This window comes from Dermacentor andersoni, chromosome 7, assembly GCF_023375885.2.
Source record: "Dermacentor andersoni chromosome 7, qqDerAnde1_hic_scaffold, whole genome shotgun sequence".
Classification (NCBI taxonomy): Eukaryota; Metazoa; Arthropoda; class Arachnida; order Ixodida; family Ixodidae; genus Dermacentor; species Dermacentor andersoni.
The window spans coordinates 92,332,336-92,344,354 of NC_092820.1; the positions used below are offsets into that span (position 1 = coordinate 92,332,336).

A 12,019-nucleotide genomic window follows, 5' to 3' on the forward strand; every position below is an offset into this window, starting at 1 on the left:
AATTGTGCATATAGAAAGGTCAGGCGTCGTCGATGGATGCTTGAAGACTTGAAATGGCTTCACCAGAGTTGGCGGAACCTGAGGTTTCACTTCAGTAGCGCCTCCGTTAACACTTGTTGGCACTCCAGTAGAATCAGCCAATAGGGAAAACTCGCAAGGTGCTCGATACTACAGGCTGTGACTGCTGCGTTTGTGAATAGGAATAATTTTGTTGAGTCCGAGCAGCCGTGGATCTGGGCTGCTTTCTCTGGCTTCATAAAAGCTTGAAATAATCACATGCCTACAAAAACTATCCTTTTCCTTCGAAATGCCCCTGAAGAAGAACATATGTTTATTCGTTCCAAAAACAATATTGAAGGTGCTTGAAAATTTTATACTTTTCTGCAAGACATTATCGACAAAAGGTAGTGTTTTTTATGTCGCTTAATTTTGTGAGAAATCACAATTGTTTGATTGCAAACAAAAGCGAATAGCAGCAATTATTACTAAATGACAGATACTGCGTAGTACACTAAACTGAGCGAAATGGCAAGTACTTTGAAACAAGTGTTTTCGACAGCCCAGGGAAATCAGATAAAAGAACACAGAGCACATCAATCTGATTACCTATATTTATCTGAATATAGTGTAGCTAAAATCATAGCGATATTATGCCCAGTTCAATGTAGAAAATAAAAAAATATACATTTCCGAAGAAATATTCGAATTTCCGAAGAAGAAAATATCTAAATGAACTTTATTGGTTCAACGACAGCAATAGATCATAATATATTAAAAGCATATCACTCCCAATTACATTAATAAGGTATAGGTCACAATTTTAAACAAAACAAAGGTCAGAAATATGTAGAGTCCATGCATTTAGGCTTTCATTCTTGCTTTTATTACACTCAATATATATTGTGAAAACTGTATACATACCCGCCACGGTGGCTTAGCGGCTATGGTATTGCGGTTCTAATCAGCGGGTCGAGGGACGAAATCCCGGCCTCGAAGGCCACATTTCCGTGGGGCCGTAATACAAATAACGTCAGTGTCCCGTGCATCGGAGGCACGTTAATGATCCCCTGGTGGTCAAATTAACATGTAGCCTGCCATTACGGCGTGCCTCATAATCAATTTGTCATTGTGGCAAGTTAAGCTATATAACCCAATCCAAAACTTCATTCATAAACACTCAGTGCATACTTACTTTTATATAAGGACTGTTCCTGTGGCCTTTAGCTTGCAGTGTTAAAGTTCCTAAGAAGAATACAACGTAGGTAACTTGGAAAATAGACATACCACACATCGTATCAGCTTTGCGAATTCTCATAAAATCCTAAAGGAAAGATTCAGCGAAGTGAGCGTTTCTGTTTTCTAACACACCAGGTGCACGTAGCCCTGCTGGTTGTCTTTTACAGTATTGCACTTGCGTACTTCGCAAGAGGTAAGAGAAAATTGATGGCGCGGGCATTGTACAATTTATTTGCGTTGCTCTTACGAAAGCAATTGTTCTTCGTCGCTATCAAGAAAGATTACGTACCTACATGCAGCGTTGCTCCAACTTGCGTCCAGATGCTCTTTGAGAAACTTCTTTTCATTCCATGTCTTCTGGCTTCCACAAATGCTGTGATATGAATGTTGTTTGAAGGGGGTAGGGAGAACGGTTTATCTGCCAAAACCATGACATGATTATGGGGCACGCTGCAGTGTTGTAAGGCTCTGAATTAACCATGCAAACTTAGGGTCTTTGCCTTGCCGTCATTGCATGGTACATGGACGCGTTTGCACTTCGCGTCCATCGAAATGGCGCCACCGTGGCCGCGATCAACTGAACTAGTAGAGCACGCGTTACAATTGTTCTACTCGCACTGCCTTAAAGCAAAACTTTATTAGAGCGCCTTCCTTGAATTTAGTATTTCATAGATATGCTGATCCCCAAGACATGTTCCTATCTATATAAGAAGAAACTATCATGAAGTGGTGAAATGAGTGCCATAAATGTGCTCTTCATCTGCAGCGCATTTCGCAGCAGACTATTTTTTGCCTACACGGCGAATTTTTGAGACACAAAAACCTTCTTCTTCAACCCATCTGATTCCCGCCGTTGAATTCTCCAAGGAGCGCAATTACGTTACTCTTGAGCTTCTTATGTTTGTATTCTTCTTACACCAATTCTCTTCCCCAATAACTGCTGTGCAGCTGTACACTTGATTATGAGAATGTTGCGACTGTTTCATTTTTCCTCATGCCTATTTCCATTTCCAACTCTCCGTGGCACGGTAAGCACCATCTCCGGAATCAGACTACATTACAGACCACCATATTAGGAATCGCCACCATTTACGATTGTAGTAAATGTCGAATCAGAAATTTTTCTTGGCATAGGAACAGACACACCGTGCCCTAAAAAAGATGGTATAAAAACGTCACCTTCATTAGTTCAATTATGCGCCAAAAAATGTTTGTTCCAGTGAGGTTAGTTAGGTATGCTGTTTCTTGTTTAACGCTTTATAACGCAGAGAACAGACGGTAAGATTTCCATCGCTATTATTACTATTATTATTATTATTATTATTATTATTATTATTATTATTATTATGTGGTGTTTATGGCCATAGAGCGCCATGACAAACAGTAATTTTGTGGATGAATTGTCGATGACGTGGATAGTGAATTCCTTATGGTAGAAGTGACACCACCGTTGAAGGGCCTAAAACATCATCATCATCCTCATCATCAACATCATCATCAGCCTGGTTACGTCCACTGCAGGGCAAAGGCATCTCCCATACTTCTCTAAATATCCAGGTCATACGCCAATTGTGGCCATGCTGTCCCTGCAAAATTCTTAATCTCATCCGCCCACCTTACTTTATACCGTCCCCTGGTACGCTTCCCTCCCCTTGGAATCCAGTCCGTAACCCTTAATGACCACCGATTATGTTCCCTCCTCATTACCTGGCCTGCCCATGCCCATTTCATTTCTTGATTTCAACTGAGATGTCATTAACCCACGTTTGTTCCCTCACTCAATCTGCTCTTTTCTTATCATTTAACGTAACACCCATCATTCTTCTTTCCATAGCTCGTTGCGTCGTTCTCAATTTAAGTAGAACCCTTTTCGTAAGGCTCAAGGTTTCTGCCCCGTAAGTGAGTACTGGTAAGATACAGCTGTTATACAGTTTTTTCTTGAGGGATAATGGCAACCTCTTGTTCATTATCTGAGAATGCCTGGCAAATGGACCCCAGCCCATTTTTAATCTTCTGATTATTTCAGTCTCATGATCAGGATGCGCGGTCACTACCTGTCATAAGTAGATGTATTCGCTTACCATTTTCAGTTTCTCGCTACCTATCGTAATCTGCTAATTTCTTCCGAGACTGTTAAACATTACTTTAGTTTTTTGCAGATTAATTTTTAGATGCACCCTTCTGCTTTGACTATCCAGGTAAGTGAGCATGCATTGCAATTGGTCTGCTGAGTTAATAAGCAAGGCAATATCATCAATGAATCGCAAGTTACTAAGGCATTCTCCTTTAACTCTTATCCACAATTCTTCCCAATCCGGGGCTCTGAATACTTTCTGTAAACGCGCTGTGAATGGCACTGGAGAGATCGTATCTCCCTGACTGACGCCTTCCCTTATTTGGACTTTGTTGCTTTCTCTATGGAGGACTACGGTGGCTGTGGAGCCGCTATAGACATCTTTCAGTATTTTTATATGCGGCTCGTCTACACACTGATTCCGTAATACCTGCATGACTGCTGAGGTTTCGACTGACTCAAATGCTTTCTTGTAATCAATGAAAGCTATATATAAGGGTTGGTTATATAGGGCGAGCATGGTCTATCATTCAGTAGCATTTACGAAATCCTGCCTGGTCCTTTGGTGGACAGAAGTCTGAGGTGCTTCAGATTCTATTTGCAATTACCTTAGTAAATGCATTGCGGACCACAGACAGTAAGCTCATTGGTCTATAATTTTTCAAGTGTTTGCCGTTCCCTTTTTGATGGAGCAACATGTCGCTGTAAATGGGGAAATTATATTGGTAATAAAATAATGAAACTGACTAGTTAGTGATGTAGACTATGGCGATTTGGTTTGAATAAAAATGACACAACAAAGTTAAAGTGACACTACAACTTCAAGAGAGACCTTGAATTCAAGGGCAGTTAATCACGTGTTAAAAATCATTTCCCGAGTGTCTGTTTCAGCTAAAGAATCTAAGACTATTTCAGATTAAAAAGTGGTTCTTTGGTATCAAAAAATGTCGGATGATGTGTATTTTTCGGCGATAAGGAGAAGGAAAATAAATTTTTCTCCCTGCTTCTATTCCAGGGCATTCAATAAGAACATGGAGGACTGTGAAATTATTACCGCGATCGTATAAGTTGGAGGAGCCTTCCCAGTCATGAGTCAGGGTGATAACCGTAAGTGGGCCCTATTCGTAATTGGCATGCAAGTACTTCCTTGTTCCGTGCTGTTTTCTCCCTTATCCTGTTCCGTAAATTTGGTTTTACCATGTGTAGCTTATGCAATGCTTGGGTATCCCAGTGTCCTTGCCAAGGCTTTCTCAGTTTACGATGTAGAAAAGGCTTTAAATCTGTTGCAGGGATCGCTAAAACTTACTGACGTAGTGTTTTGGTCAGCAGCTACGTTGCCTTTTATACCTTTATGGCCAGGTACCCAGCATAAGACAATCACTTTGTTGCACATATACGCGGAGCACATCAAGCTGTGCAGTTCATTCCAAATGAAGTTCTTGTATTTTCATGGAGTGATTAGGGCTCTCATTACACTTACTGAGTCTCCGAAGACGAGAGCGTTAGCGACATTTGTGAGCCCTATGTCTTGATTTGCCGAGAGTATAGTGTAGGCTTCAGCTGTAAAGCTACTCGTCTGTAGATTTAGTTTTCCGGACGTTGAAAACGAAGGTTCGAGAGCTGCGTAAGAAACACCCATACAGGACCTGGAAGCGTCTGTATTGTACGACAGAACGACAGAAAGCTGAGCTAGTTGGTAAGGATTCATTATGCAATGTAGTATGCTTAGTATTATACATAGTATACTGTGCAGGAGTACTTGTTCTTTTGTTTACCAAAATGGGAGTGTATATGTGCTTCCGGCGCACACTTTCATATTTCTGCAGAATAGATGTTTGATTCAATGGTCTGCCATTCCCACGGATGGGGCAGGCGAGTAGGAGCCATGAAATGAAGAGTAGTCAAGGCGACCGGTGACTGTTGACTGGAGACTGTCAAGTAGCAAGAATTAACCGATTAAAAATAAGAACTTACAGTCTGTCAAGCTAGACCCTGTTTCATCACATTGACGGAGACATATCTGCGCAAAATTGAGTTATATAGATAAAAGGGAAAAATAAGAACTCTCAGACAGGAAATACGTTGCAATTGAAGATTTCCCAGCTCATTTAGTACCCACAAGTGCGAGGGTAGAGCGTGTTATATACTGAGCCTGGTCGAAAATGGTTCGCTTTAAAAAATAATGCTATACAGCAAATCCAAGTAGAAGACACCTAGAATGGGCAAAGTTCTGAGACTAACACATGCACGTAAATTGCGCCTGTGATTGACGTCTAGAAGTGGCACATACATAGGAGTACTGACAATGACAGCTTGCGTTCTCAGGTATATCCAGAAAGGAAAAAGTGCCCGATCAGCGGCTGCCGTAAGCAGACCGCTTTATTCCATATTGTCCTTCTTCTATCATGGCGATAGTATCGTCCTCATATAGCCGTTATTCTGTGTTTGTAGTCCTACTGTAGTAATGACCTAGTTGTCGTTCCTTCTTGTCATTCCAGCTTCATCTTCCAATTACCTTCATACTACCGCCGTCGTCGCGTTCTTGTTCCATTCGTTCTTTCATTATCTTCAAGACTTCTTCATTCCATCATTCTCATACAGTCGTAGTCAAGACGCCATCGTCGGTTTAGGGTACACTTGGTCTTATCATGGCGGTAGGGGCATGCAATGGCTGAAGTATCGCCATCGTCACGACATCATTGTTACTGCGTCGTTGTCATGCAAATGACAATAGTGTCATGTTGTGGCGTTTTGTTCGACCTATCACCCTCATATGAACTTCGTCATGCCATTTGCATGATACTGTCGCCGCCACCTTAATTTCTTAATGCCATTGTCGTCACACAATTTTCGTCGTACCATCGTCATTATTTGATAATAGTCTTCTCAATGTGGTCACGTCGTCATCGTACCCTCTACCTTTCTCCCTCCTACCCTCTCTCTCTTTTGATCCCATCCCCACCACCCTGCTGGCGCTGAGCCGTGCTCCCGCATGGGTTGCGGAAAATAGCGCTAGCCTTTTCTCCTTCCCCACAAGAACCACTTCTCTCTCGTCATCGTCATCGTCCTATTACCATTATTCGCTGTTTGTCATCCACTGTCGCCATTGCGCTTCGTTATACAGTCGTCATAATGCACTTATGTCCATTCAGTCGTCGTCATTTTCTCTTCCTGATTCCGGCGTCGCCATTACATCGTCGGTATATATTCGTCGTCTTGACTCTATCGTCCCTGCAACTTCGTGACCTTAGTGTCGTCACCCACTGTCATCACAACGTTATCGTCGCAAAGTATTCGTCACCATTTTCATCGTCATCATTCGTTCGTCGCCATGGTTGGTATCCGCATGTTCGACCAACATTGCGTTATGTGGAGATACGCGTTTCCAGATGAAATTAGGTTGAACTTCATTGTTTGCTCTGCACATGTATTTGTTCACGGAACGCTACCAGCGCTATTGCTTAAACCAGTTCGGACCGAGTGTGATACTTTTCAGTATATTTTTAGTATTGTAGTTAATCAACATTTCTGAGAGTAAATGGTAAATTATATTGCAGTTTGACAATTTGAAAAGCTGAGGTACATTTTCCATATTTATTCAATGCCTTGGGCTTAAGAAAACTTGTTAGCAACATATATTGTACAATTCGTACCGCTCAAACAAATATTATATTAAAGAAGCTTTCGCCAAAATTTGCTTTGTAATTTGCTTCTTTACATGACAGCCCACTAGCATCCATTATTGACGGGTTGTGCGCGTGTGCTGTTTTACCGCCCTGAGTTGCCTGCACAAGCTAAGTAGCTGCAGAGGGATGAGCAACGAAAGTTGTGCAACTCCTGGAATGTTCCAACATTCGGTGATTTTCGGGTCTACTTAAAGCATTTCTTGCTGCCTTAAATGTGGTTGTTGTGCCTATTTTCATCCTTAATTTCAAAATCCATTTTACGTGTTATATAGCCCAACACATAAAATTTGTCTTAATCATTCAAGCTTTCTAAGAGAAGTAAACCACATATAAATGTTAAATAAGATTCCTATAAATTTTATGAACTTTGAGAATGGGAGTCCAAGCACGTCAAGAAGCGGAATTAAAAATAATAATTTGCTACTACTGTGGCACCACTGAGATTGTTTCCAAAATAAAAAATACAATACGTCTACCTAACTTTTGCTATTTAATTTGTCTAAGATAGAACGTGATAACTTCATGTATTTTTTGAAGGACTATTAATGATTTTAATTTCCACTTTATGCGGGAAGCAGGGGTGCAGCCAGGGAGGGGAGGCTTATGGGGCTTCAGCCCCCCCCCCCCTCCGAAATTTTTTAGTGCTGTCCATGCACCGCCAACCAAAGCAAGCCCCTGCGCCGGAAATCATTCTCGATTTTGTCTAGAATGTCTTTTTTACGCTCGAAAAGACATTTCTCCGCGAAAATTGCGAAGTCGGGCTGGATTTCGTGGCAACGCCAGTGTACCGGGAGTCAACGCAATCAGCCCCATCCGAGCACAAAGTTTCAAGGGCGTTTTGATGGTGAACGGGCTCGCCGCGGCACCTCGCAGATGCTGCGGAATCTACGGAGCGCACGTATGTCAATTCCAAAACTTTATGGGTATAAATCTCAAAAACTTTTGATGTGAAAGGTGCACTGACATTTCCAAAGTTGTGGTTTAGATTTGCAATGGCGGAGCTTAGTGGGTTTAATGGTGTTATAAACATTTGACGACAAAGGGGCATTGACTTTTCTAAAATCTTCTAAACTTCTAAACATACGAGACAAGCCAAATCAACACACTATCAGACAAGTTGACAAAACATCCAGGGAGGTCCGATGAGACGAAGCGTTGTGGTGGATCATTTGTGCCGTCATGTCACATAAAAAAGTCCCAACATTTTTTTTTTCACCTGCGCCAAAGCAACCATGCCAAGACACTAAAGCCAGCCAGGGTAACTGCGTTATATTTTTTCTGCTTGGACTTTTATTCGCGCGGACACATTGAGCCTCTTCAATTTTTCTGTTCTCGTTACCCTACCCGCGAGCTGCCAGAGCCAGCCAGAGCGCATACGTTTTTCTCGTGTTGCCCCGACCACCGCGTGGCGCACGTCGGTGCGCGTTCGGTTTGCTATGGCCGAGTGGATTTTCACCTGTGAGTTTTGGGCGCTCAGTGGCTAGCAGACGAGAAAAAGAAACAATGGTCGCTCCCCGCCATCACTGTGGGATAGAGGCAACGCTGAACGGACGCCGGTTGGAGGTGTGGTAGCAACCTGGGCGTATGCTGGTAGAGGGCGAGGAGCAGGAGGGTCAACATGCGCAGAGCAAATCATGGTCGCCAGCTCCTCCTTGACGACCTCGAGAAACCCTGCACCAGAGGGCTGAGGAGGAAGGACCAACGGACATCAAAAGCCGAGTGATTGAAGTTCCTCGCGGATAATCACCCAAATGATTACGTGCAGGTCAGCGTCCGCCATAGAACGGCGTTCGCAGTCCGGCCTCAAGCGTACGAGCTCGTTGAGGCGCTGGCACGTCAAGACGATGTCTAAGACGGTAGCCGGGTTCTTTATGGCGAACACGTTGAAGGCCACAGTCCCAATGCCTTTAAGAATATGACGCGCCCTGTCTCACTCAGCCAAAGCATCACTGACACGGCACCAGATTGCAAGCACATCCTCGATGTACGTTGCGTAGGACTCTCCGGAGTGTTATTGCGAGCATCAAGAGTTTTATTCGCAAGGGCGGAGCGATACCGCCGGCGTTCGAAATACTTGTCGAAGCTGCCGTTTGAAGGTGGTCCAATAGAAGAAATCAATCTCACGGTTTAAAAACCAGTTTTTCTCCCCAGCTACTAGATAGAACGAGACATGGCGGAGCTTGAATAGGTCACCCAACCGATTAGCAGATCTGATGCGCTCGTAATCGTACAGGCCGTCCTCAACGTCTTCACCGCGAAGACCAGCGAACAGATGATCACGGTAGTGGCAACTGATCATCAGAGAAGGTGCGGCTCGCGGTGCCGTGAGGGTTACGGTCGAAGAGCCAGGCTGCTCGTCCTGCGACATGCTGGCGGACAGTCGGCACAAGCGGCGACCTGAACGAAGTTCAAGGGTCACGCCTGCAGAGGACGTTGGACCAAGAAGCTCCTCCACCACTTGCGACGCCACAGTAAGGGCCGACTGTTATTGAGCAAGAGAGAACCCTCGGCACAGTCAACTGTGATTATGCGACTACCCGCACGATGCAGAGGGGCACACCCATGATGATATTAATATGCAGAAGATCAATTGCACAATATATATATATATATATATATATATATATATATATATATATATATATATATATATATATATATATATATATATATATATATATAAATATAGAACTTTCTCTAGATTAGGTCACAGTGTCGAAATTTCGTTTCTGCGGATCCTCACCAGTCGCAACATACCGACCTGGCACGCCAGCTTTGTGTCTTCTCAATCTGGTATTGTTTTGTTCATTTTGATAGCACGTATACGCATAATCCAGGGGAAGCTTGCCGTCAGTGTGACCATTGGTAATCTGGTCCGTATGGATGCTTCGGTGTGCTAGGTAGATCCTGTATAAATTAAACGCGAGGGTTGGTTTCTTTAGGTTTTATCGTCCGAACTGTTTTATTCGTCATTGCTGGGAACAGCAGCGCGCAGAGAAAAAAGCGTCCATGACACATTTTATTTACAACGCGTATATTCAGTAAAGTGGGTAAATGCCCAATTTTACAAATACAGATATATTATGCATGGTAATTATCGAATATCGAATCAAATATCTAAAAATAAATTTCCGAAGGAGTACACCTGTATTTAAAGTTGGAATATTTATTTTTCTTTCGAGGTTTGTTTGCGTTGACGCGAGATATGGCACGAAGAGCAATTTGCTAGATGCCGCGATTCCTGGCTCCAGAGTTTTGGCAGCGAGTTACCGCGCTCATCGAGCGCGATTTGTTCATGTTTACCTGTGGGTGCATCACGCAATGCTTGTTAATTTATTTAGTAAGCGAATGTTAATTCACATGAAGATAAATATTATGTTTTCAAGGTTACAAGGGCGATAAAACTATTATCCTTACTTCGTATAGCTACCTACTAAGTTGCTATCGCAATCGGTACTTCACCTTTCTGGCGAAACTCGAACTTTCTTTACGTCGCAAACCCTTCCGTTATGTCAATGACCTGATTTACCTTACTAATAACCCATTTGTGTTTCTTCAATGCCTTTTTCCTTCTGTTCGTCTCATAGTTTAGTAGAATGACATGTGACACCTCCCATCGACCACCACTTGCATAGAGGTGCTAAACCTACTTTGTGTATTGCGGGGACGGGGACCCGAATATAGAAACACGTGCTATCAGGGATGCACCCTCTGTGTAACCGCATATTTTAACTGTACCAATATGAACATAGTAACAGGATTGACTTTCCCTCAGATTAAAAGTGCTCTCTGTGACGGCGTCGTGGGTGGCTGCACGCTAATTTATATTAATGTGGCTTTAAAAGTCTTGAACCTTAAATTCGACGAAGGAGTGTTTTAACGCTGCTTAATTAAAGTAGAAACTTGCCAACATTGAAGGTACCCGTCTCACCAAATCTGTCGGCCGATCTCGAAGGTAGCGCTGTTCAAAATGGAGTTAAAAGCAGCAGCTACAACGAGATAATATGCCAGGAACTGGCACGTGAGGCATGCGCGAAAGAAATATTCAGATTCAACAAACATGTTGGTTACACGTGACGTGACGCTTTTTTGAAGGGTATATTGAAATACTAAAAGATTGCTCCTTTCTTTCGTGCGTTCTTGGTGTACATTGGAGCACGTACGGGCTGCCGCTTTGCCCGTGTTATGTTGTGTTTCAAGAATTATAGAGGGTTGTTCTCACTCATTTTTTTCTGTATTTCAAATGTGTCGGCCGCTTGTGTGCAAATACCCCGTTGTGCTTAGGTGCGATAATATGAAAAAGAGACTATGATTAACACGCGGCAATAATAGGAAAGAGCTCGTTGTTATCGGCATGGTAACTAACTGCCATTTCTTGGCTAATCACTCGTGGCGCACACGTGCTAGGAAATCTCGCGGCTAGGAAATCGCGTATTAGGAACCGCTGACACGTTTCGTGGCCGATAAGCCGTTGTGCGTACATGTCGCAGAATTGAGATAATATTCCTAACCAGAACTCAATTCAAAATGAAACTGTATTGCTCTATATGATGTTACTACAAAATGAAACACACAGAGGTTGTCCAAGAGTCTGCACACTGCCCACGAAAAGAAAAGCAAGCTTTATTTAGCAGGAAAAGTAAAAAAAAAAAAAACGAAACTCTAGAGGAAAGTTTAAGAGACACCATTTATAAAAAAAAACTTACTGGAACAGCAATTAAAACAAACATACAAGTTTAATGAGCAACATATAGAAGCTATCCGGAAATTCAAGCGAAAAGCAGCATCTTTAGGATGTCACACGTAACTATGGAAACGTGGTATAATACATTAAAGCAAAAATATTAATATAATGCACGTACGTACATTATGTACTACGTACAAAATTGTGGTGTAGCATTAGGTTGTTTGAAAAGCAACTTTTTGAATTGTGTAATATGTGCGTGTAATCTAGTTTACGTCAACAAAATGGAAATGAGTTGAAAATCGAAAAAGGTCTAAAATTGGCAGTTTGCTCGACGAT

General features: G+C 42.5%; 1 protein-coding gene and 1 long non-coding RNA gene across 4 annotated transcripts in view; one reads left to right on the forward strand and one right to left on the reverse strand.

Annotated features, from left to right (window-relative positions):
* LOC129385829 (uncharacterized) overlaps nucleotides 1-1,394 on the reverse strand; it is a 31,436-nt gene extending 30,042 nt beyond the window's left edge. Inside the window, exon 1 of the mRNA XM_055072983.1 lies at nucleotides 1,193-1,394. Coding sequence (XP_054928958.1) covers nucleotides 1,193-1,315 — 123 coding nt within the window. The 5' untranslated portion in view covers nucleotides 1,316-1,394. The remainder of the gene's footprint in view (nucleotides 1-1,192) is intronic.
* The window catches only part of LOC129385708 (uncharacterized), a 105,665-nt gene that overhangs the window by 61,868 nt on the left and 31,778 nt on the right, over nucleotides 1-12,019 (forward strand). For 2 of the 3 annotated variants that reach the window (XR_011895729.1, XR_011895730.1), the window contains one exon: nucleotides 4,326-4,417. This is a non-coding gene — a long non-coding RNA (uncharacterized lncRNA). Of the gene's footprint in view, nucleotides 1-3,383; nucleotides 3,435-4,325; nucleotides 4,418-12,019 lie in introns of those variants that run through there. The other variant, XR_008613225.1, reaches the window with a different exon arrangement.